Source organism: Tinamus guttatus, unplaced genomic scaffold (genome assembly GCF_059628265.1).
Source record: "Tinamus guttatus ecotype Peru unplaced genomic scaffold, ASM5962826v1 Tinamus_guttatus_pri_ptg000242l, whole genome shotgun sequence".
Lineage (NCBI taxonomy): Eukaryota > Metazoa > Chordata > Aves > Tinamiformes > Tinamidae > Tinamus > Tinamus guttatus.
Genome location: NW_028288776.1, coordinates 843,793 through 867,704, shown reverse-complemented (window position 1 = coordinate 867,704; position 23,912 = coordinate 843,793). Strand labels below are relative to the sequence as shown.

At 39.8% G+C, this 23,912-nt stretch overlaps 1 protein-coding gene across 1 annotated transcript; it reads left to right on the top strand.

The window, feature by feature from the left end:
• Window positions 1-222: 222 nt before the first annotated feature.
• Window positions 223-23,354, top strand: LRRC8B (leucine rich repeat containing 8 VRAC subunit B). Its single transcript, XM_088526047.1, has 5 exons — window positions 223-254; window positions 18,285-18,338; window positions 19,030-19,129; window positions 19,831-21,992; window positions 22,980-23,354. The coding sequence occupies exons 4-5, from the start codon at window positions 19,857-19,859 to the stop codon at window positions 23,250-23,252; spliced, it is 2,409 nt and encodes an 802-aa protein (XP_088382173.1). The 5' UTR covers window positions 223-254; window positions 18,285-18,338; window positions 19,030-19,129; window positions 19,831-19,856; the 3' UTR covers window positions 23,253-23,354.
• The last annotated feature ends 558 nt before the right edge of the window (window positions 23,355-23,912 follow it).

The following is a 23,912-nucleotide window of genomic DNA, read 5'->3' as shown; positions in this document are numbered from 1 at the left end:
CTCCCCGGCGCCGCCCCGCGCCCTGTCAGCGGTTCCGGCCGCCGCGCCGCCATTGGCGGGCGCCGCCGGTAACGTGACGGCGACGGGCGGCGCCTCGCCCGAGAAGTGCCGGTTAGAGCCGGTGCCTCGCGCTGCGGTTTCCCTCGCGCACGGGGTGCACGGGGTGCGCGGGCGGGCGGTGCTGCCGCCGCCGCCGCTGCTGTGGGGCGCCTCGCGTCGCGCGGGTCACGCCACGTGGGAGGCGGCGCGGCGAGGTAAGCGCGGGGCGGCAGGTGCCCACTGGCCGCGCGGGGAGAGGACAGGAGAGGCGGGGGGGACCCGGCGGGCGGGACCCGGCGGGCTCCGCTGAGGCAGCGCGGAGCCGCCTCCTGCGGCGCGGCGCCAGGGCCGGGCGCGGCGCGGGGAGCGGAGCCCTCTGCGCTTTGCGTAAGGGCCGCGCGCGCCTGTCCTCGCGCGACCCGAGCCGAGCCGAGCCGGCGCGGCCCGCGCGGCGCCTCCTGCCGGCCCCGCTGCCCGCGGCGCCAGGTGCGGCCGCACCTGCCCTGCCGGGCCGCGCCGAGCGAGTTGGGCCCTCGCGGCCGCGCAGGTGGCCGAGCCGCTGCCACGGCCTCCCCTGAGGCTCCGCTTAACGCGCGTCGGTATTAGCTGGGCTGGGCAGGAGGGCTGTGGCTGAGGCGGCAGCTGCTGCGGCCGTTAAAAACACGTAGCGTCGGGGTAGCGAGAGGGCAGGCTGCAACCAACGCGGTTATTGTTTCAAGCCTATGCGTTGTGCAGAGCTGCAGCTTTTCCTGCCCACCTGCTGAAATGATAAGGTAAGGCGTGGGTTTTAACTTAACATGTGGTGTCTTGGAGGGGACATGGGCATCTGGTCTGAGGCTCTTGGAGAAGAAAAAGACCCCAAGATTTAACTGCTGAACTCTTAGAGGATCTAGCTGATACACACTGCTTAATAAGTTTTATATTTAATATATTCTTCTTACTCTGTGTAACTCACTGTAGAACAAAGGGTGACTTCTGCAGCTCAGTAGTGCTTTTTTTGAGTCCTCCCTTGCTGAGCCCCGCAAGAGACACGAAGTGAATTAAGAAAGGAGCCTCTCCAGGGTAGGGCCAAGGGTTAAGATAGGTTACAAACCTCCTCCAGGGTTTTCTTGAATGCTTAAAGCATCATTATAGTGAGATAACAGAATATTTGTCAGAACTAATATTATCCTTTTTTTTTTTTTTTTTTAAACTGCATATGGCTTCCTCTGGAAAGGAAGACCTGAGTTTTAAATATGTTTAGGAAACTCCCACTGAAATGATAAGACACCTGAAACCTTTGAAAAACTCTCTGAAACTGGTAAAATGTCTGATTTCTTATGAATACAAAAGCAGTATAGGTTGACAGCACCTGAACCTTGTCCTGAAAGTGTTTTGATTGATGAAATAAGCACTGTCTAGAAGATTGCTGTACACAGTAGCTCTTAATAGCAAGTAAAATTGCACTATTAGCCAAGGGGCTCTAAAAATTATTTATTTTTGTATTGCTTTAAAACAAAAGTAAAAATTATAATATTACAGGGCTCTACTTAAAAATCTTTAATCTCCTTTTTTGTTTAGTGGAATATTCAGTTTTCTCTCTTTATTTCTTCCTCATATTTTTGTGTAGAGGAGGAGGGAGGATTCAGAACTCGTAGCAAGTATACGAGCACATTAATGTGTGTGTTCCCTTGCGCTCCTGGGAGAAAAGCTACTCATCTGACTCTGTACTTTTTTATTTCTCAGTAACATGGGAGTCTCATGGGAGAAAAATAAAATTGCCTTTCTTTTCTTGCAAGTTACCCATAGAGCTGCTCTTTGAAGTTGATGAAAACATGTTGAATAGATTTTACGCAGTGTTCGGCAATGCTGATGAAATTAGCATCAGTACTTCAGCATTGTAAAAGGAGCTTTGGAGAACAACGTTATAGTGGGTTACTGAACATAAAAGTGAGAAAAATTATCTTGTGTTCCTTTAGTGCTAGTGCAGTGCCTGTGATGATAGGCGCGGAGAAAGATATGGTCCTTCCCATAACAATATGTTGTAAAAATGTTTATTGGTTCTCAGCCTACTTACCCCGTGTTGGCTGAGGGAATATGGTTTAGGATGCCCCCCGGTGGGAGTGAGGGGTTGGAGTGTGGATTATCCTGGTCTCCGCAGTGCCTGTTGTGATGTCTCACGCCGCTGGCTGTGTCGCCTGCTCTAACCTGCAGGCTCTCTTTGGCCTTTCTGAGGCATCCTCATGAATGCTGCCCGAAGGGTATCTTGCATGTGGTGTCATTTTTGCAAGTTGCTCCTGCGGTTACTTTGCTGTGGTTGTGAAGGCAGTTGGTTCAGATATCATGGGTAGCCATGGGAGGAGGAGGCAGCGCAGAGAAAAGGGAAGAAGTAGAGTTAATATTCTAATTTTCAAATATGCTGTAATTTAAATGCTTAGTTAGTATTGAGCCTATTTTTTTTTTCTCAACAAACAGATGTGCTATTAACTTCTGAATATCTTATTTGATTCTTCTCAGCTGGAGATAACCATTTACTAGATAGGGCATTTGCAACTTATGTCCTGTGTGGAACTGAGAATCACACATCAAAAAATTACAACTGTGCCTTGTGGTAGGTGGTAAATACAGCTGAGAGGCCGTGGCGTGCGTTTTGTTTACACTAGTATTACAATATAGGCCAACAGACATGTTAATGTCAGGAAACTTGTTGTGAGTCATGCAGTCTTAATTTACACAAATATGCAGGTTAGTTATTAATGACTTCTTTTGTATATATGTTCAAATGAGTTGTACTGGACTTGGAATGTAGGCTTTTTCTTGTTTGTAGCTGTGCTTGAGTTCTGTTTAGAACAAATGAGTTTGAATTCAAATCCTGGCTAGTGAAAATCAAATTATGATTCTATACCAAGCTGAAGTTCCGTAATACGGGTGAACTCCTTCCAATTATTTGATTTACAATTGCTAATATAAGATGACTAATTTCTAGGAGTGTAATATGTTGGAAAGAAGCTAGAAAACAGTTGAGCATACAGTTTGGGATGTAGTGCTGGCAAGCTGCCTTCTTGTTTACAGCAGGAAATTTCATAGTCTTCCATAATCAGAGCAGAATTGTGGAGGAAAAGACTTTTAATGGAGTATTTTGAATTTTAACTCTTTTTGATGTCATTGCATTTAAAAATATTGTGTTTGCATATCCTGAGTCTTATGGAAGCAAGGCTACCATGGAAAGTGCTCAAATATTCTAAACTAGAATTATCTCATACTTTAGTTGACGATGTAGTTGCCTAAGAAACTAAAGACTTAAATGTCAGTAAGGAATCAGTCATGTGGATAAAGAATATGGCAATAAAACAATTTTTATTTGTTTTTATTTGCTAACTGTTAGGAGGCTTAAGACAGTGTTGTGTTATAAATATATTTTACTTATTTGAGAGATACTAACTTATCGTGATTTGTTTTCTTTATTGCGGAAACAAAGCTTCAGTTTTATAGTAAAGAATACTGTAGTCCAGCATAATTAAAGTGATGCTGTTTTTTTTTTTTTTTTAAAAAAAAAAAAAAAAGAGAGAATAAAAAGGGAGGGGAAAAAAAAAAGTCCTCTTGCTTAAACCCAGCAAACCCACCCATCTGACCCTTAGGCCTTAGAGAGTTAGTTTTGTGATAAAGCTGTTGGTGTTCAAGGAGTAGTTCAAGTTGCCAGATATTTATTTTGATCTTTTCTGGTAGTCAAGAGAATCTGTGCATGCAAATACAAATGTCTACTGAGCTGGAATTCAACAACTGCACATTTGAACTTTAACAATAACAAAAATATTTACTCTTTAAAACAATTTTCCTCTGAATGAAAGCAAAGTGTTGATATTCTTGCTGTGTAATCTAAAATGCATGAAAGGGGGTGTAATTGAAAAAAAAAAAAAAAAAAGTTAAAGTTGTATATTTCTAGACTGTAGCTAAGCCATTAACAAATGTGGTAAGTTCACACTTCTAGCCCATGAAAACTGGAAGTGTGAAAATGATTTTTATTGCTTAGTGCATTTGCACTGCAGGAAAGCTATTTTCTAAGCAAACATCTTCTCTAAATATGAACATTGTTTAAACATTAACTTTGCAATGACAGTGACTCAAAGTCAGGAAAGCAACAAGACATCATTTAATTGAAGTCAAATGGGATAATTCAAATTTACTTTATTGAACTGGAGTTGTTAAAAGAGTAGTTGGCTAGATAGCTTTGCTTCAAACTAGTCATTTTCTTACAAATACAAGGCTTGAGCGTGTGTGTTTTTTCTGTTTTTGTTTTTTGTCTGCTTGTTTTTTTTTAAAACTTAATTAACTAATTAAGATTAGCTAATATCTTTCACGGTAAAATCTCTCACTTTTGAAGTTACTGAAGTTAGCTTCATACTGAAAAATGTTTTTGTTCCTGTAATACTGCAGCTATCTAAAACCTTGCCAACTGGTCAGCCTGCTGTTAACATTTTTGGGCAGGGAAAGACTATGTATGTTGCAAAATATGTCTTGGCCTTGATGGAAGTATGAAGAGCAAACGCAGGTACTAAGATAATGTTGCCTTTGTTGAGGTAACAAAGCAGGATTAATGCAGCGTTCAAGTCTGATCACCTGAACTTGGTTCTAAAATTTACCATAGTCTGGGCTGTGCCTTTGATAATAGGTCTCTGATAGCACGTGATAATGAAACTGTAAAAAGTTGTGTCTAAGCATTAGTATGTAATTTGTACAAAATGTAGAATTTGTCCTTCAATCACTTTATCTTATTCGAAGAAAAAGAAAAATGTAGCTAGGCCCTTTGTCCGTTTAACACGTATGTAGTATATATGGAACGGAAAGATATTTTAGAGGTTGAGATGACTGTGCAGACAGCAAACTCCCTACTGGTAGCCTAGTAAAACCTAACACATTTCTGTTTCAGATTAGCTTATCTGCAGAGCTTCAGAATATTTTTTTTTCTTTTTTCTTTTTTTTTTCTTTTTTTTTTCTGTCCTTTGTTGAGGGAAACTGTTAAAAATAAGATGAGTTTCAGAAGAGTGTGCATGTATGTATAAAGAGTAGCTGAATTTGAAACAGATGGGCACTGGAGTTTATACTTATTCTCATCACTTTCTTATCTATTTAGCCTGAACATTTAAAATCAAATGTGTCATTTTGTCAAGCTAGCTTTCAAGCATGACTGTCTTTCCTATTAAATGAGACAAAATCTTTTTTGCTCTAAGAAATGTTCGCAACGACAGAAAACCTGAATTGGCTTTCCAATGTCTGAACTAATGAAGTGAAATCAGATGTGTTTCTGTATGGCTGCCCTGATAATTATATTTTCCTAGTTGCAGTTAAATTCTCTGTGCGGTCTGTGAAAATCTTCTGGAAAGAATTCGTAAAACTTATGCAGAATCAGGAAAACTTAAAACCTAAACACTTTGACTGTTCTTAAGTCCTGTAGCTATGCTGGAGTGTGGTAGTAATCATTTCTATATAGAGAATTTGTTTGGTATATATTTGACTTCTGATCTTGGTTCACGTTTTCCGTTTTGTTCTTAACATCTGTTATCCTGATAGGTCAGTGTTTGGTCTTGGCAGTTTAATACTGAAAATGAGCTTCCTTTTTAGAACAGATATTGAAAATTTTAACTTAATACTAGATAAACATTCATATATTAGAGACATCGAGTTTATACTAACTAGAAGAAAAGTATAAAATATCTGTGAGTTTATTTGAGTTTAGGCAAAGATTCTAACTGTCTGAAAGAGACAGACCTCCAGTAGGATTAATAGCAGGTATGCTTCCAGCAGAGTGTAACAGTATAAACTGTAAGAGCCTTTTTTATTACCTAGTAATTCTATAAGATTTGTCATTTAAATACTTTACGAAGGTGAGAAACATTACTATAATTTTACAACTGGGGAAATTGAGGTAGAAAGAAATGAAATTGCCTGCCAAAAGCTATTCAGCAGATCGCGGGCAAACAACCCTGTTAACTGAGTTGCTTGTGATCATTGTATTAGATACCAGTTATTTGAGCCAAGAAACTTAGGTAGGCTGGAGCTTTTGAATATCTAAAACATCAGATTTTGCTACTCTGGTCTGAAACATTTTCCCCTTGGAGCATTTAGGAGACAAGCTAGCAGAGCTTCTTATGGAGAGGTAGGAAAAATGTTGGCTGCTTCCATCCTGATCTCAGTCTGATGTTGTAATCCTCCTTTCATCTAGAAATGTCAAGTGCATGCTGTAGCTCTGGTATTATGTTACCATAAAATGTATATTATAGTCTAGTTACAGCTGTGTAGCATCTCCATGGACTGCAGAACTGACCCAAATGCTTACGTGGCATGTTGAGCGGTGTTTGCAGTCCGTGAAGAATTCTACTGTGACAGCAGTAAGGCTGCAGGTACTTCAGAAACTAATTCAGAGTTAGTTTAGGTGTGTACACATCCATCAAGACTCCTGCTTCTTTATATAACATTTCTATATGTATAATCATTATTCCCTAATAGAAGTCTGTAACTTCACAGAGCATGTCTTGGATATTCCTGGTGTCTCTGGACCACTTATAGTTTTTGAGGGAATCAGTCTATGGAAAAGAGATAAAGCATTTTTGAGCAACTCCCTGTATTTTCCCCAGGAAATACATATGTGTGTAGATATATTAATTAAGTATTAGCTGTTCTATGATGATGATCTCTGTACTTTTATTGCCCTTGAAGAACAAAGATAAAAATCCTTTAGAACAGAGGGATACTGCTGGTACCCTTGTTTTCTTGTCCTGTGCTCATATTTCTCAGTCTGAGAAAGACTGGAGAATGTGGTTACAAGAATAACAAAGCAGAAAAAAAAATGAGTTTGAAAGTCTTAACCTAACTTCATGCAGCTGAAAGGTTTCTCTGTACCTCTGAAAGATTAGTCCTGGGATGAAGGACTTGCAGCCTTCTGTTGTGTAGGATGGGAGAGCCACAAAAAGCACAGCATGTCACAGATCATCAGTTCCAGCCTGCATCTGCTGCGATTGCTTTTGCTGTGTTCTTTCTTGTGAGGGCAAAAAATGGGTGAAGAGCGAGCTATGGAGAGCTTCTGGATTTACTGTTCAGTTATGCTCAGAGATCTCTTTGGGACTCAGAGGTAAGGCTGGTGGGCAGTCCTGGTGTGCAGTTTCTGTCTTCAGCACTGCAGTAGTAGTTTTAAAACCTAATTGGGGTGGGGGAAGCAGTAAAGGAAGTCTGTTTTTACCTCTTTTTAGGTTTCACTTGAGAGTATAATCTGTGCCACTTCCATGGTATCTTGCACAGCATATTTGGGCTGGAGAGCTTGACTGCACAGCATTTCTGCAGTCATCTCTGCAGAGAGGTCTCCTCCCATGCTGCTTTGAAGAAGCACTAGCTGAGCACAGGCACACTCTGCATCCCTGTCCGAGGAGGCAGATGTTTTTCCCATGCTGTTCTACTCCCTCCCCCACTGCCCGTGATACTCTGTCATCCCTTTCCTGTGCTAGAAAACCTGCTGCCTTTTAGTCTGACTTCCGTAGGATCACTATTCCTCTCAACGTTTAGTCTTGCAGTTCAAAATTTTTGCTGGTGGTGGTTTTCCTAAGTTGGGATGGTAATGTTCTTTGGCCATCAAAATGGACAAATGGGCTTTGTACAGGCCCTTAATGTAGGATCGGGGTCTTTGCTATTCATGCAGGACAGCCTTTGTTCTTAAGGCTGGTGGTTCATATTCTTCTTACAAGAATAATACAGGTAAATTAGCCCTTTCTCCCCACCTGCCCTGCTGCTTTTTGGTTATTCCTAGGAAATGAGTCATGATTTAAAGAAAAAAAAAATCATTTGCATGTTTTTGAATCTTGTCCTATTCCTGTTACTCAGTCCACATAGATGCAAATTCCTTTTTTTCCATAATCGTTCCTTATTCGGCAGGGTCTGTGGTCTGTCTCCCAATCTGATTTTTTTGAAGTTAGCAGCTTTGCCATGGTTGATTTAGTGGGAAATCACTCCTGAGTGTGGGAGTTTGGTTTTGTGTCCTCTAAAATCTAGATCAAATCTCTTACCCTTTTTCTAGAAAACCAGTCACTTTATCAAAAAAACACATCTAGGTGGTCTGGCAAGCTCTGCTTAACTTCTACTTCTGGATGTTTAATTTAGTGATGGATTTTAGAGGCATTTTTTAAAGGGAAAGATAGTGAATTTGTAGCTGGACTTTTCTCCACTTTTAGATAGATGATGCCTCTCATTCTGTGTGGTTTCTGGGCTTGTGACAGCATGTGTGATTTTAGGATGGTGTTGATAATTCGAGTACATTACTTTGCAATCTTTTGTCCGTGTGAAGTATTGCTCCCATTTCCTTTTGGTGCTTGCCTTTGAGCACAGATGTCCATGCTAAAATGAAGGCTTTCCCACTTTAGCCAAGTTCCAAGTTGCTGATATCTGGAAGTCCTGTTTTAACTCCTTTCTGTCTGTGTGTTTGCTTTGACGATGGTTTGTGCCTTCTCTCTAAACCAGTGCTGCTTCCAGACACTGTTAGCCTGCGTGGCTGTTAGTCTTCTCAGCTCAAAGGGGGATCCCTTTCTGCACAAGCTTTTCTCCTTAGATGAGTTAGAAATGTAAAACAGGCTTTTGCTCAGGAAACCAAAGCAAGAAATTTTCTATTTATCTCTGTTTAATTGGTTTTTAATTAGCTCTCATAGCTTGCCCTTGGGAAACAGATGGGCAGGTATTAGCTTGTTCTGCAAAATGGTGCGGCAAGTTTTTCTTAGTTACTGGAACATTGGTATTTGAAATAACCAATTGCTTTGTCCACATGACAAACTATCAAATGAGGATGGAAACAGTCATACTGACTGTAAATGCACACCTGAATATTTTATTTGTAGGTGCAGAGAATTGTGGAGGCTTGTTCAAAGACAATAGTACCTTGTTAGCAGATAGTTAACCACAAGGGTGTCAGTCTTTGCAGCAGATGGGGGACAGAGCCGAGAAAGACGAGGACTGAGGAACACCTCCCCCTGCCCCGTGTGCGACGTGTCTTGCCAGAAGAAAAGAAACAAAGCCAGACAACCGCGCAGGTGGCCAGATGCTGATTGGTTGTGAGCTTTGCAACACTTGTGTTGAGAAAGTATAAAAAGAAGTTGGTTTGGAAATAAAGTTGTCTCACTCTGCACCCCAGACTGAGTCCGTTTCTTCACAAGGTGCAACAAATGGCGCCCAACGTGGGGCACGAAGACTAGCTGTCTCTCCGGTTGCACCGCCCAGCTGAACTCCCGGGAATCACGCTGAAAGGAAGCGTAAGGATCAAGCTGAAAGGAAGCTTACTTTGTGTGCACACTAAAAGCCTCTTGAAAGGAAAGAGGTAAGCGGCTGGGAACTATGGGTTCATACCTAATGAAGGAACAAAAGGACGATTTAGAAGCTTCTCCTAAAAACTTGAAACCGCAAAGAAAAAAATTAGGTGAAGAAGAGCTGCAAAAGGTTCTTGCATGGGCTTCTAAAGACGATCCTTCGGTGAATAGTAAGAATGTTTTTAATCTGGAAAGATGGGACCAAATTGGGGTCCGACTGTGGGATAGTGCCACGCGCGGTGATAAGGCTGCTGCTAACCTGTTGCCACAATGGCGAGTTGTACTCGAAATATTGAAATCTCATAGTGGGTTGCAGTCGAACATAAATGACGGGATCGGGGCCCCTGCCATCCCCTCCGCGCCTCCTTTACCTCAATCGTGTCCTGATGAGAATCAGAAAAGAAAACGTGCTGCAAAAGCCTTTGCGGTACTGCCACCTGATGAACAGGACGATGATCCTTTTGGTCCGGGTCCTATTGACCCTGGAAAGGAGCCAGACCTATACCCCCCGGATCCTCACGATAAATGGGCCTCAGTAAAACGAGGAGCAAAACAGGCGGGGGATGTGGGCATGCTGAAAGCCTTTCCCGTTATCTGTGCACCAGACCAGAATCCGCGTTGGGAAGGTTTGTCGTATAATCTTATTAAGGACGTGCGACGTACGGTGACAGATCATGGCCTTGGCGCACCATATACCACCCACCTTATACAATCTCTTTGTGATTCTTCGGTTTTTACTCCCCATGATTTTAAAACTTTGTTTCGCCTCATTATGACTGATATGCAATACACGATGTGGGAATCGAAAATGAGAGAGCTTGCTCGAGCTCAGGGGGAGGAAAACCAGCGGCTGTCGAAAAAAGGTCCTTTACGGGCTGTTACTGTGGACGTGCTAATGGGGGAGGGCGATCACAGTGCTACAACAGCACAAGCAGAAATCCCCCCTGAGGGCTTGCAACAAGTTAAGGCACTTGCTCTCCGCGCCCTTAAGGCCGTTCCGGAGAGTGGTAAACAAAGACAACCTTTTGTTAACATAAGACAAGATGCGAATGAGCCATATATGAAGTTTTTGGATCGGCTTAATGAGGCTCTGGAGAAACAAATTGATAATGAACAAGCACGAAGCTACATTTTTAAGCAACTAGCAGTTGAGAATGCTAACCCTGATTGCCAGAGAGTTTTGCGGCCACTAAAGGATCCTACTATTGATGACATGCTAAAAGCATGTATTAATGTCGGTACCAAACAGTATGAATATTCACTGATGGCCGAAACATTTGCAACAATGTCTATGAAAAGGCCATGTTTTGCTTGTGGCCAATTTGGGCATATTCGTAAATACTGTCCGAAAACACAAGCAAACAAAGGAGCGCTTGGACTATGTCCGCGCTGCCACAAAGGACAACACTATGCTAATCAGTGTCGATCAAAATTTGATAAGGAAGGTCGACCGCTAGCCCCTTCGGGAAACTTCAAGCGGAGCGCGGCAAGGGGTCGCGCCATGACGGCAAATCACCCCTCGGAGTGGCTCCCACCGGGAAGCAGCCGCCGCTTGTGCGCCAGCACAAGCGGCAGCGCCGGGGTGGACCTGGCCACCACAATAGAAGTGCTAATTACTGATACATCAGTTGTGCTAATTCCAACTGGTGTCCACAGCCCCCTGGGGCGAGGAAGGGCAGCACTGTTAATAGGGCGATTTTCAACAACGAGACAAGGGCTGTTTGTGTTACCTGCAGTTATCAACGCAGATTTCATAGGAGAAATTAAGATAATGGTATGGACTCCGATACCACCCTGTACTGTGCCAATGGGAAGATATGGACGATATATTGATTGCTGCAGAGCAAAAGGAAACAGCAGAAGAGGCTCTGCATCAGATTACGCGAGCAGCATCAGCTGCAGGATTAAGAATTGCGGAAGATAAAGTACAGGAAAGTCCGCCTTGGCGATATTTAGGATGGAGAATTTCTGATCATCAAATTCGACCACAATCATTGACCCTAAAGACAGACATAACGACTTTGAATGATCTTCAAAAACTTTTGGGAACTATTAATTGGATCCGTCCCTCCTTAGGGATTTCCACAGAAGATTATCTAGTCCAGTAAATCCGTTTGTAACCTGTCTAGTAGGACAGCCTGTTGATATTTGGTATATTTTGTTTATTGTTAGCATGCCTGCTTTGTTTCTTGTTATGTGTTTAAGGATAGATTGGCCATTTAATTAAGTCATGGCTGTTCAAACAAAAACAAATAAAGAAGGGTGAGATGTGGAGGCTTGTTCAAAGACAATAGTACCTTGTTAGCAGATAGTTAACCACAAGGGTGTCAGTCTTTGCAGCAGATGGGGGACAGAGCCGAGAAAGACGAGGACTGAGGAACACCTCCCCCTGCCCCGTGTGCGACGTGTCTTGCCAGAAGAAAAGAAACAAAGCCAGACAACCGCGCAGGTGGCCAGATGCTGATTGGTTGTGAGCTTTGCAACACTTGTGTTGAGAAAGTATAAAAAGAAGTTGGTTTGGAAATAAAGTTGTCTCACTCTGCACCCCAGACTGAGTCCGTTTCTTCACAAGGTGCAACAGAGAATATTGTACCTTTTTACAGAAAGGGTGCAAGGGTGACTTATCTCACTTTCTTGGAGCGAGTTGCATGAAAGGGAGTCAGAAAGCTAAGGCAAATAGCACAATTTCTTTCCTGTAGATTGAACACTGCCATAACATACTTGTTGTGGGTAGGACTCTGCTGGGACTCTTATCTCGCAGGGTAGCACTAATGGTAGGCATAAGATATATGCTTGAGTTTCTTAAAACATCCTTCAGCAGATCTATCCATGCTGGTTAGCTGCTTGGCCTGGGGTGATGGTTGTGCAGGTGATGGGCTGGCTTAGCATGTAGCCTGGCACGTGTCCTTGCAAGGGTAGTTTGATCCTCACATTCTAGAGGAGCTCCTGACACAGCCGAGGGGGCCTGTCTGCTTTGCCTGTGTGCACAGACACTACAGGAAGCTGTTCAACAGGCTGATCCAGGAAAACTGTTTGCCTTTTGGGGATGGCATCAGTTTGCAGACCAAACTCAGGTTGGCATTTGCCTGATTGCTGGTTTTAATACAAGGAGGGGATGGTGAACATGCATCTAAAGGTCATGCTAGCACAAGACTGTCCCATCAGCCAGTGATACACAAATACAGTAGACTTGCTGAAAATTCCACTGTGCTCTTCACAGTTGAAAACATAGCAGGAAGTGCAAGGCTTCTTTTATTTCTTTCTGCATTGTCATGTTGTTTACATCTTTTCTTTTGAACTTGGTGTGATAATCTCTGTAACTTAGTCCAAGGCCTGACCAAAAGACATCACTGGTAGAGCTGAAGCTGTTTTGGACAGCTTGCAGGAAATGGCCAAACAAATTTGACTTGTGTGTTTTTTTGATGCACATTGATATGGCAGGAAGGAGACGTGGCTCCTTATTAAAGGGAAAAATATATAGCACATCTCATCTGATTGAGCCTGGTATCTCAGTGCTCTCTCATTCACATTTCTTGTAAAATTGCTAATATTTCAAAAAGAAGATGGACTTGTCTACAAGGAGATCCTTGAAGCATTCTTTGAATATGTTTGACTTTACATTTATTTTTAAACTGTTGTCAATTTACAGCTCCCAAGCTGATTCTCCTTCTGTATGTGTGTCCCCTTTTTGTAACCAACATGAACTGACTCTGTTGCTTTACTTTGTTTTCTCCATTATAGGACATCTTGGTTCTAACAACAAAACTTAGAAATACAATCCTGTGCTCTTAGAGCCTGGGGTTGTTTTAGCTGATCTCTCAGTAGTAGAAATGCATGCTCTGCTTCTATTTTTATTTATTTTTTATGTTGGTGCTGGAATTTTGGTTTACCTGAAAATGCTGTTGAGAAAAAAAGGGAGAAGCAGCCTAATAGAAGGTTGTGATTCATTTTAAATACTAGCCTCTGTGTTGAAAATAAATGAGATGTGACTAGATTGGATGGTGCCATGTAGCCTAGGTTCTAGGTCATCTAAGTGGTGGTGTGCAGTGTGTCTGGGGAGGTTCTGGTGTTAGGTTTTTGTTTGTTTTGGTTTGGGCTGTTTTTCTTTTTTACACTCCTTCTCATGGTATAGGAAACCCAATAATGGATTTGGGATGCGGCTTTAGGAAATGCTGGGAAGATTTCTGAGAGCAGATCTTCCAGGTCTCCGACTTTTGGTAGGTCATAACAGTGTGGTGTTCTGACTGTTGTGTGTGTGTTTTTTTTTTTTTTTTTCTTTATAATTCTGTATTAAAGGAGAATATGTGAGATGCAAATGAAAGAAGCTGTTTTTAAAAATCTCTTACCAAATGAGCACAACTTTTCTGTGAGAGTACAAAATAAAATAGTCAATTTATTAGTTAAGCATTAGAGTGAACTAGAACATGTTTCTAAGTGAATTTTCCATTTGGATTCTTTGCATAAGCAGTACAAAGTATTGTTTTGTGAACAGATGCTTATTCTCATTTATTGTAATCAGTTGTTTGGAAGGTGATATACTTTAAAATGTAAGAAGCATAAGTTAAAAATTACACTTTTAGTTAATAAAAAACTTACATAGGAAAACTTAAAATAATGTTGTTGCCATAGTCTTGAAAGCCTGTGCTTGAGGAATATACAGATTATTTCAGAGATTGGGAACATCTTCGGGTTTCTTTTGAGTACAAAAAGATAATCAGTTGTACATGTGTAGTTATCACTTGTGACCTTCTTCAGAGCAAACTGGAAAGCAGCTTTCTGTAATCTTTTCTGAATGCTGATCTGCCTTCGATGGAGGACTGGTGCAAAAATAAATCCCTCTCCTAAAGATGCTAAAACTGAATCTGCATGTGGGCAAACTATAGATTCTGAAAGACCGTATAGCAAATATAGTGCTGGAATTAAGTATTCTATCACTTGCTGATAAAAGGAGATGGTTGCAGTGAGTGCCTTGCTAAGAGTGTATGTAGCAGTTTCCTGCCCAAGGGCTTTTGCAGTATCTGTTCTTTTTCTTGTTTAAGGACGTGTGAAAAATGAGATGGTGGCAAACAGTTTTAGTCAAGAAAGGTGCATTTCAGATGATACAACGGGGGTAAAGTTTCTTCTTACGTGTTTATTTTTCTTCTTTAGGGATGCTTGTAAGGCTCTATTTGCAAATCAAGACTTGTGTGTGTATGAGACTAAGGGGGCAAAGGGAATCCCATAGGAGAGTCTCAAAACAGCTCTTTAAGCAAAACTAATTGCAAAATTAGTTTATTAATAAATTAATTTTGTTCAAAGGTTTGGAAAAAAAGTGATATATATAAACTAGCTGGAAGTTAAGGCGATAGCATAGGAACCACTTGTGATGTTTCATTGGTAAAACAGTCAACAATTTACTGTGGAAAAATTACTTAAGTATATTATTATTATTCCTTAAAGAGACTGACTGAAAACTTCATGACCGTGCTTCTCTGGGGGAAAATCACAAGATAGGAGGGTCACAGGGATAGTTGTCAAGGTATACTCTAGCTGTGTAAATTGATTTTTAGTTAATATTAACACAGTGTGTCCAAAATACCAGTTGCCTCCCTAAAAAAGGCAGTATCATCTTAAAAGAAAGTTCCATGTCAGTGTGTGTGTGTGTGTGTGGTGGTTTTTTTTTTTTTTTTTTTTTTTTTTTTGTTTTTGTTTTTTTTGTTTCCTGTCCTTTTGGGAAGAAGATCCTGCTTCAGTCATCTCCATCTGAATGTGCCTAAAATTATGTAATCGGATTAGAGACCAACTGACCAAATGTGAGACCAAGTAGTGAAGCAGTAAATAACATCTTTTGGTTTTTGATGCCAATAGATACTTTTTTAAAAATATATCCTTATATTTGTATTTGAGCTTTGTTTCTCTTGACGAGCATTCTAAAGCTTGAAGTAATTAAAAAATTGCCTAGAAAATGATGATCTTTACTACTGTGTATTTCTGGGCAGAGGACCAGTTCTAGTGAGGGGTAACTCTCCTGAAGTAATCACTGAGCCTGGAGATCAACTTCTGTGTCTCGTCTCTGAAGAGAAATTGCCAATTGAATTAGGCCATTTTGAAAAGCTTTTCTGTCTTTGATATGAGTTGAAAGCTGCTGGAGATGAAATTTAGCAAGCCCCTTGTACTACAGCATTATTCCATTGGCTTATGCTTATAGGATTTGAATTGACCGCCTTCATTTTTAAGAAAAAGAAAAATGGCTTGAGACATTATTTCTGGTAATTTGTATTTTTATAGTCTGTTCTTCTCATATTCTGCTTATTCTTTTAATAGTAAGCTTTATTTCATGTGAATAAATTATAATATTTTTGCTTTAGCATGATTTTCAAAAAGTAGTTATCAGCAAGATGAGTTTAAATACTTAAACATTTAATATTGTGACTCTTAATACTCTTTACTACAAAGTGTTCTAAAACCACAGAAAGATGGGGGTGTTCTTGGGTTTGTAACAGACTAACAGCTATCAAGTTCAGAGTAGGTAGGTCATAAAGGGAACATTTTATATAAGCAGACTGTACAAAATACTTGGGTAAGTCTTGTGAGAATTAAATCTATATTGAAAAACACTTTTTCAGCATTATGGTATTGGTCAGGAAAGCTGTGCTGGGTTGTGTGTGTATCTAAATACATGCAATATGTTTTTATTAAGTTTTTTATTATGTTTAATCTCAGCTTTCTCATGTTTGTAGGATTTCTCACTGAGGCAGAAATCAGAACATACCAAAACTATGTATGTATTATACTTGTAGGAGTAAATGATGTTCCTGTACTCTTACCTTCCTGTATTTCTCTAGTAGTTTCTGCAGCTGTTTTCTACGGAAGGGAATTTAGGAATAAGCAAGAAGTGTTGAAAGGATTTGGGAATAAGCAAGCAACATGGCAATTTGTGTTTCGTAGGAACTGACAGCCGTGCCAAACTTCTCATTGAAACTTGTTTCCGTACGTGTCAGTCCCGATGATACTACTGAAACAGAATAGGGAATAATTTAAGAATGAAGAATTAACTAAACAAACTATGATTGTGTAACTTTTTTCAAAGTTTGCATTAAAGGAAAGGCAAAAAACAGGAAAGGGCAGCTGAGCTCGCAGGAGGGGTGTTTTATGTCAGAACGCACAGGAAGCTGTATGGCCGGTTGATATGGCTTTTTGTACAACTCAGAATAGCATAATGCTTGATTGGGAATGCTTCTTTCAGAGTTATGGATTTCTACCAAAAGCATTTTATCTGCAAGTCTGCCATGATATATGTAGGTAATATCTTTGATAGTTTTTCCTTTACTCTTCTAATCTTATAGGATAGATTTGGATTTTTGTGAACCTGTTTCAAATGGTTAAATAAATTTTTCATTTCTATAATAAGGAAAGAAATATAAAAATGATATTAGTATAGCACCATTTGCATCCACTTTTGGTCTTTATTGCATGATAAATCTCTTGAAGTGTCTGCCTTCTATTTGTATTCAGACATTTTGTACGATGATTCTTTTTAAGGCCAGAGATTCCGCATAGTCAGTAGCCCTCTGAATCCGGCTTGGCAACAGAAAGCAGGCAGAGGGAGAACTCGATGCAAACGGCGTTAGGCTCAGGCACTGCTGGAGGTAGTTAGCATAATTCTAACTTTGTGGAGCCCATTTCTGGAAAAATACACGTGTGCACGTGCGCACACACACAGAGCCTTTCTGGGTAGGAATATTTTTACGAATTGTCAGGAGCTCTCTAGTCTGTTGTCTTAAGTAGATGTCAGATAAGAAGCAAAGAAGCTATAGCATGCTTTGGGTCCTAAATGTTAAAGCAGGCTTTATATTCAAGTCTTGTGGATTCTTTTCAGAGAAAAGAAAAAATATATATTCCAAGGCGATGAGTCAGTGAACTTCACTTTTGCTGTAGCCTGCTAAGATAAAATATTACGATAAGTAAAAGTACACATGAATTATTCAATTTACATTAGCCTTTCTCTAATAAACAATTCTAAAAGCAATGCCTTAATATTGGGATATGCCCACGTCACTACTGAGGCCAACGTGTTTGTTGAGAAGAAAAGTTCTTTCTCTCATCATGCTAATTAGACCTTTTCGTACTGTTTTAAACTCGCAGCCAATTCAGTGATCATCTTGACTTTTAAATGCTGTCTTTGTGAAACCCGTCCTATTTATGCCTTCTGCTCCTGTTTTTCTGCTCCATCATTCTGCTTGTTCATCTCTTAAATGTGTTCTTACCTGCTTCATTAATAGGGATTCCAAATCTTTCTTTTAGTTCATTGGTTTTAATTCTAGGTTGGAATCGAGAAGCACTTTTGGCATGAACTGAGACAGTATTCAGCTGATACTCAGTGTGGAATGAGTGTCTTAGTATGGATATTTTCAGTATCTTTTCTCGTTCTTACACTTATGAATTTATACTCAAACGCCAGAGAATTATATAAAAATAATTATTTTTAAATGCATTTGTAGTTACGCTCTAACCTTATAGCAACTTTAACTGCTTCAGCTGAATCTGCAAAAGCATTTCAGCTGCAGGACTAATGCCTACTTATGTGAACCCAAAGCATTTGCACTTGGGTGGCTTTTAGTGCAGAAAGGTACGATGACAAGGGCCATGACTTCATCTGTACTTCAGGAAAAGTAACTTTTAGCTGCTGACCAATGAAGTATTTGGGAGGAGTGCCATCTTAAATTAGTGTAGCTGGATGTGCCAAGGCCTTTCTGTGTTGAAATAGAGCTTTGGAACCAGCTCTGTCTTTTCTCTCCTTTTTCCTTCTGTCTCACTTGCTGACTGGTTGTCAAACATTGTCTTTAAAACACTCTGTTGTGCAAGGAATAATGAACTGTTACACTAGTATTATTGGAATAGCTACTGGAATCCAAATGCTTCATGATGTGTTACTTTATTTCCCTCCAGGAGAATATTGTAACCACGTGGCTTCTTCCAGTTGCTTGGTGTTGAGTGGGCCTGGTAAGTCTGCAAGTGCTATTCAAACTGGGGTTGTCAAAGCAAGGGAAGTTAACTTATTTGGGGCTGTTCTTGCCATTCTGATGTGAGCACAGGAGAAGCAAACAGTGCTGCCTTGCTCCTGCTGTTTGTCTTTTTGTAGTAGCTTGTCAGTTTTCAGTTTGGATCTGAAATTTCCGGTAAGAGCATATTGATACAAACAGGAGAGAACCATTCTTTGATATCCATACTGTTTAGCATTAATTTATAGTAAGTTTCCCCTAGACTGGTAGTGTCAGTGGTATTACAACTGACAACGGACAAACCTCTATTAGCTTGCTCAGAAAGTAAAATATGGGCTTCTGTTTTTGGAAAACTGTTACTTTTCTGCCAGATGTTGATATATCAAAATTGTGCTTGAACTTCAGTGCTTGAAGCCTTGCTTATTGCTTGTATTGTTTTCACATTACCCATAAGGCTCATAAAATGTTACTTTTCAGTTGAAATAGGGCAAAGTCATGCAAGACTCTGGCTTTCTGTTCTAGATGATCATGTCTGCAGATGTTTCGGTCCACTTCATGTAGCTGTAGCAGTGCAGATCTTAGAAGGTCCTGATGTCTGCAGAAAGACAACAATTCTGATGAAAGCTGAAATGTCTGCTCTTTATTTATAATGACTTCATCTATTGAAGTTTACTAAATGTTTTTCCAACCAGAATGAAGACAAATGCAAAGATGGCATGTCCAAGGAATTTTAAAAGGTGTAGACCTCCTGATTGAAGAGTGCTGTGTATTTTATTCTCTTTAATTAGTAAAGTAAGTACAAATCCCTTAGGTATAACACTTGTGTTTAATCTTGTAAATAATTATCTCACTTTGTCAATTACAGTAAATAGCTTAGTCAGTCAGCTAAGTATTCAAGAATTAGCTGCAAACGCTAATGCTAAGCTACTGCATCGTGGCCCTCTTGCTTCCTTTTTCAATATCTGCTGTAGCGGTTAAAAGTTCAAGTTCTTTGTTTCTGAGTGGGTAATAAATTACAAGGGTGATTGCATTAATATATTGCTGTGATTCTAGGTACTTTGAAAAGAAATATGACTTTATACTACATTATAATACTTACTGTTACTACTATAATAGTTAACACGAGTTTAAGGACAGAGGTGAAGAACTATTAGTTTCTCTAATAAGTGCTTTAACTTTGACCTGCTTGTTGCTTTTACCTTAACAGTACTCAAATGTTTGGTCAAAATATATTTCTCCGAACTGGTCATGCTAGTTTCATTCTTTGTTTAAATCCTTGCATTCTAAGTAGTTTTCTTTAAAATAAAATATGAAAGAGGTAATAGCTAAGGTTAGTTATCAGGATGCCTAGGATCTTTTTGCTGTGCTTTGGATGCTAGGCAACTGTTATGCATATTTTAAGTTGAGAAAACAATAAGTTACAAGTGTTTACTAGAGAATTGTTAAAGGCAGTTTCTGTCACTAAGTATATCTTTTCTTTTGCCTCATACCAGCTGCTGCTCTCTCGCAGGCGAAAGCCATGATCACGCTAACAGAACTCAAATACTTAGCAGATGCCCAGTCATCCTACCACATCCTGAAACCGTGGTGGGATGTCTTCTGGTATTACCTCACCATGATAATGCTGCTAGTGGCTGTGCTCGCTGGGGCTCTCCAGCTCACTCAAACCAGAGTGTTGTGTTGTCTTCCTTGCAAACTCGAGTTTGACAATCACTGTGCCGTGCCTTGGGATCTAGTTAAAACCAACCTTAACATGTCCTCTAGCTCTGCAGCACAAATAATCGTCCCGCTTAAAATCCAGAATGATCTTCATCGGCAGCAGTATTCTTATATCGATGCAGTCTGTTATGAGAGACAGCTTCACTGGTTTGCCAAATTTTTTCCATACCTAGTGCTTCTGCATACCTTTATTTTTGCAGCTTGCAGTAATTTCTGGCTCTACTATCCTAGTACAAGTTCCAGGCTTGAGCACTTTGTAGCCATTCTGCAGAAGTGTTTTGATTCTCCATGGACAACACGTGCCCTCTCGGAAACAGTTGCTGAGCAGTCCGTGAGGAATCTGCCCATCGCCAAATCAAAAGCAGCGATTTCCTCACCTGGGAATTCAGTAGATATAGGTGCAAGCAGACAGTCCCTGCCGTACACACAGCCTGGCTTGGAAACAACTGGACGAGAAAATTCCTCAAGCGTTCTTGACAAAAAAGAAGGGGAACAAGCTAAAGCTATATTTGAAAAAGTGAAGAAATTCAGAGTACATGTTGAGGAGAAGGATGTCATATATACAGTGTATATGAAACAGATTATAGTCAAAGTTATTGTATTTGTAATAATAATAATTTATGTCCCCTATTATTTATCCTTTATTACACTTGAAATTGATTGTGTAGTTGATGTTCAAGCCTTTACAGGCTATAAAAGGTACCAGTGTGTTTATTCACTAGCAGAAATTTTTAAAGTTTTGGCTTCGTTTTATGTCGTTTTAGTGATCTTCTATGGCTTAACTTGTACTTACAGTTTGTGGTGGATGTTAAGAAGTTCACTTAAGCAATATTCTTTTGAGAAGTTGAGAGAGAAAAGTAATTATAGTGATATACCTGATGTAAGGAATGACTTTGCATTTATCCTCCACTTGGCTGATCAATATGATCCTCTTTATTCACAACGATTCTCAATATTCCTGTCTGATTTGAGTGAGAACAAACTGAAACAGATAAATCTTAACAATCAGTGGTCAGTGGAAAAACTGAAAAACAAACTAACAAGAAATTCCCAGGACAAGATGGAACTTCACCTTTTCATGTTAAATGGTCTTCCGGACAGTGTCTTTGAACTGGCAGAAGTAGAAGTCCTAACCTTAGAACTTATTCCTGAAGCCAAACTTCCTTCAGCTGTGTCCCAGCTAGTCAATCTCAAAGAACTCAATGTTTATCATTCGTCACTAACTGTGGATTATCCAGCACTGAACTTTTTGGAAGAAAATCTGAAAACCTTGCGTCTAAAATCTAGTGAGATGGGGAGGATTCCACCTTGGATATTTCATCTAAAAAACCTGAAGGAATTGGGCTTAACAGGGTATTTCATGCTAGATCATCACAACTCCATATACAATGAAAGCTTTCAGGGCCTAAAAAATCTGAGATCAATCTACTTAAAAAACAACCTTTCCCGTATACCTCAAGTGGTTACAGACCTTCTGCCTTCTTTACAGCACTTGTCTATCAACAATGAGGGAAATAAACTGCTAGTGCTAAATAACTTGAAGAAGTTGGTGAACTTGAGAACCTTGGAACTAATCTGCTGTGATCTAGAGCGCATTCCCCACTCGATTTTTACCCTAAACAATCTGCATGAAATTGACTTAAAAGAGAATAATCTCCGAACAGTGGAAGAAATCATAAGTTTTCAACATCTTAAAAACCTTTCTTGTTTAAAACTGTGGCACAACAGCATTTCATATGTCCCAGTGCAGATTGGTGCACTATCAAACCTGGAACAACTGTATCTAAATTATAATAATATTAAAAATGTGCCATTGCAACTATTTCTTTGTAAAAAGTTGCACTATTTGGATCTTAGCTATAATAAGCTAACTTCCATCCCCGAAGAAATTGGTTTTCTGACCAATCTGCAGTACTTGGCTTTGACAAAAAACCATGTAAGTACAACTTTCAATTACTTTTTTTTTTTTTTTCTTAAAAAAAGAATCAAAAAGAAACTTGACTTACTCTAGCCTTCCTTCCAGAACACTGTCTGGTTCAAAATGCTTTTTGTAGCGATCATGATGAATGTAAAGCTGAAAGGTGGTGGTGGTGGTTGTTTTCATTGCTAAGACTTCTGTATCATCAAACTTGGTTAATACCAAGTAGGTACTAACCCAGTCTGTAGCAACTTGATTAATCTGACTCCAATTAGTAAATAGAGATGATAGGGGTTCAATGGCTGCTTAAATGTATCTTCCCTTTCCTTGCAGCTGTTTACCCAGATAGTATCTTAGTAGAAACATGCAATTGTAACTTTTACCTTAAAATGTCAAACTAAACTGTAGTGAACAGCTGGGTTGTGAGCAGCTCATCTGTCTATGTGGTTGACAGGAGGAAAATAATTATAGCTGGTAACTAATGGGCAGTACTAAACTGCCTGGTTCTGTAGCGAGGGCTGTGGTCAGGGTTAGAAAGGCTGTTTTGAGGCATTAGTGTCTGTAGTGTAGACCAGGAGTGAGTTACAGCTGCACTGCATGACAACTGCTTGTTCAAGTTTCCAGCACGGAGATGCTAATATCTCCCCACAGGATATTTGGTCTTCGTTAAGTGATTCTTGAGGAGCAGCCCATTTAGCTCCGCTGCTACCTGCCTATGCACACACACTTCTTACCCCTGCTTGTTTGGTTTCTTCCCGTGGCAAAGTGTATTTGAAATAAAAACATGTATATTTAAAAAAAAAAAAAAAAAAAAAAAAGGTGTTCTCAGGCAGCTGAAGCTGTGCTTTTGCCCATGTAATTAGAGAAGCATTAAAAATTGCCCATTTCCTTGACTTTCTATAAGCTAAGAGCTTTTTTAACCTAAAATAGAGAAAACATGCAGCTGCATTTATGCTAACAAATTTTAATGTACGTTATTTTCATTCTTTTCTTTCCTCTTTCTAGATTGAAATGCTGCCTGAAGGATTATTTCAGTGCAGAAAACTGCAGTTTCTGCTTCTGGGAAATAACAGTCTGATGAATTTGTCCCCTTGTGTGGGTCAGCTACTGAATCTTGTTCAATTAGAGCTCATTGGAAACTATCTTGAATCACTTCCTGCTGAACTGGAAGAGTGTCAGTTTCTAAAACGGAATAGTCTAATTGTAGAAGAAAGGTTGTTAAAAACGCTTCCACCTCGTGTAAGGGAACGTTTACAAGCATGCTCGGATAAGTGCTAAACTTGGATGAACTGACAGTTTCATTTCTTTAAGCCTTTTACTTAATATCTCTCTAAGATCTGTACAGGTGGTGAGAAGGAGAGATCACAGTTTACAGATAAGTCCTAAGTTTAAATGCTTAAATGCACTCAACTGAGCTGATTGTATTGGACAAGAAATGATCTTTTAAAAGTATGATCTTTAAAAAAAAAAAAAAAAAAAAAAAAAAAAACCCTTTGCCAGGTAATCGTGTGTTTGAATATTCAAATATGAACTACTGTTTGAGTTGTTCTTGTTTGGAGAGAGAAAAAAAAAATGTAGTCAGTAAATGTTTCCAATAGTCTGGAATGGGAGAGTTGATTGCCTGGCTACAGTGGCTGTGTATATACTTTTTTTTTTTTTTTTTTTTTTTTTCTCTTCTATGCTAACTTTTTTCTGTTGAGGGCGATCACTTTAAATAGTTTCATTTCCTGCAATATGAGGACCAAGAACTATCTGGAATTAGTTTCCAAATATGAACTCTCCACTAACTTAGAATATGTTCAATTAAGAGTTTAAACTGTTTGCGCAGTTCAGTTGTATGGAGCATACTTAAAATCATTCTTCTACAAAAAAAAATTAAAGCTTTTTCACAAGTGTTGAGCATTAATTCTGTATCTGTCAAAGAGGCTGTCTCGGTCT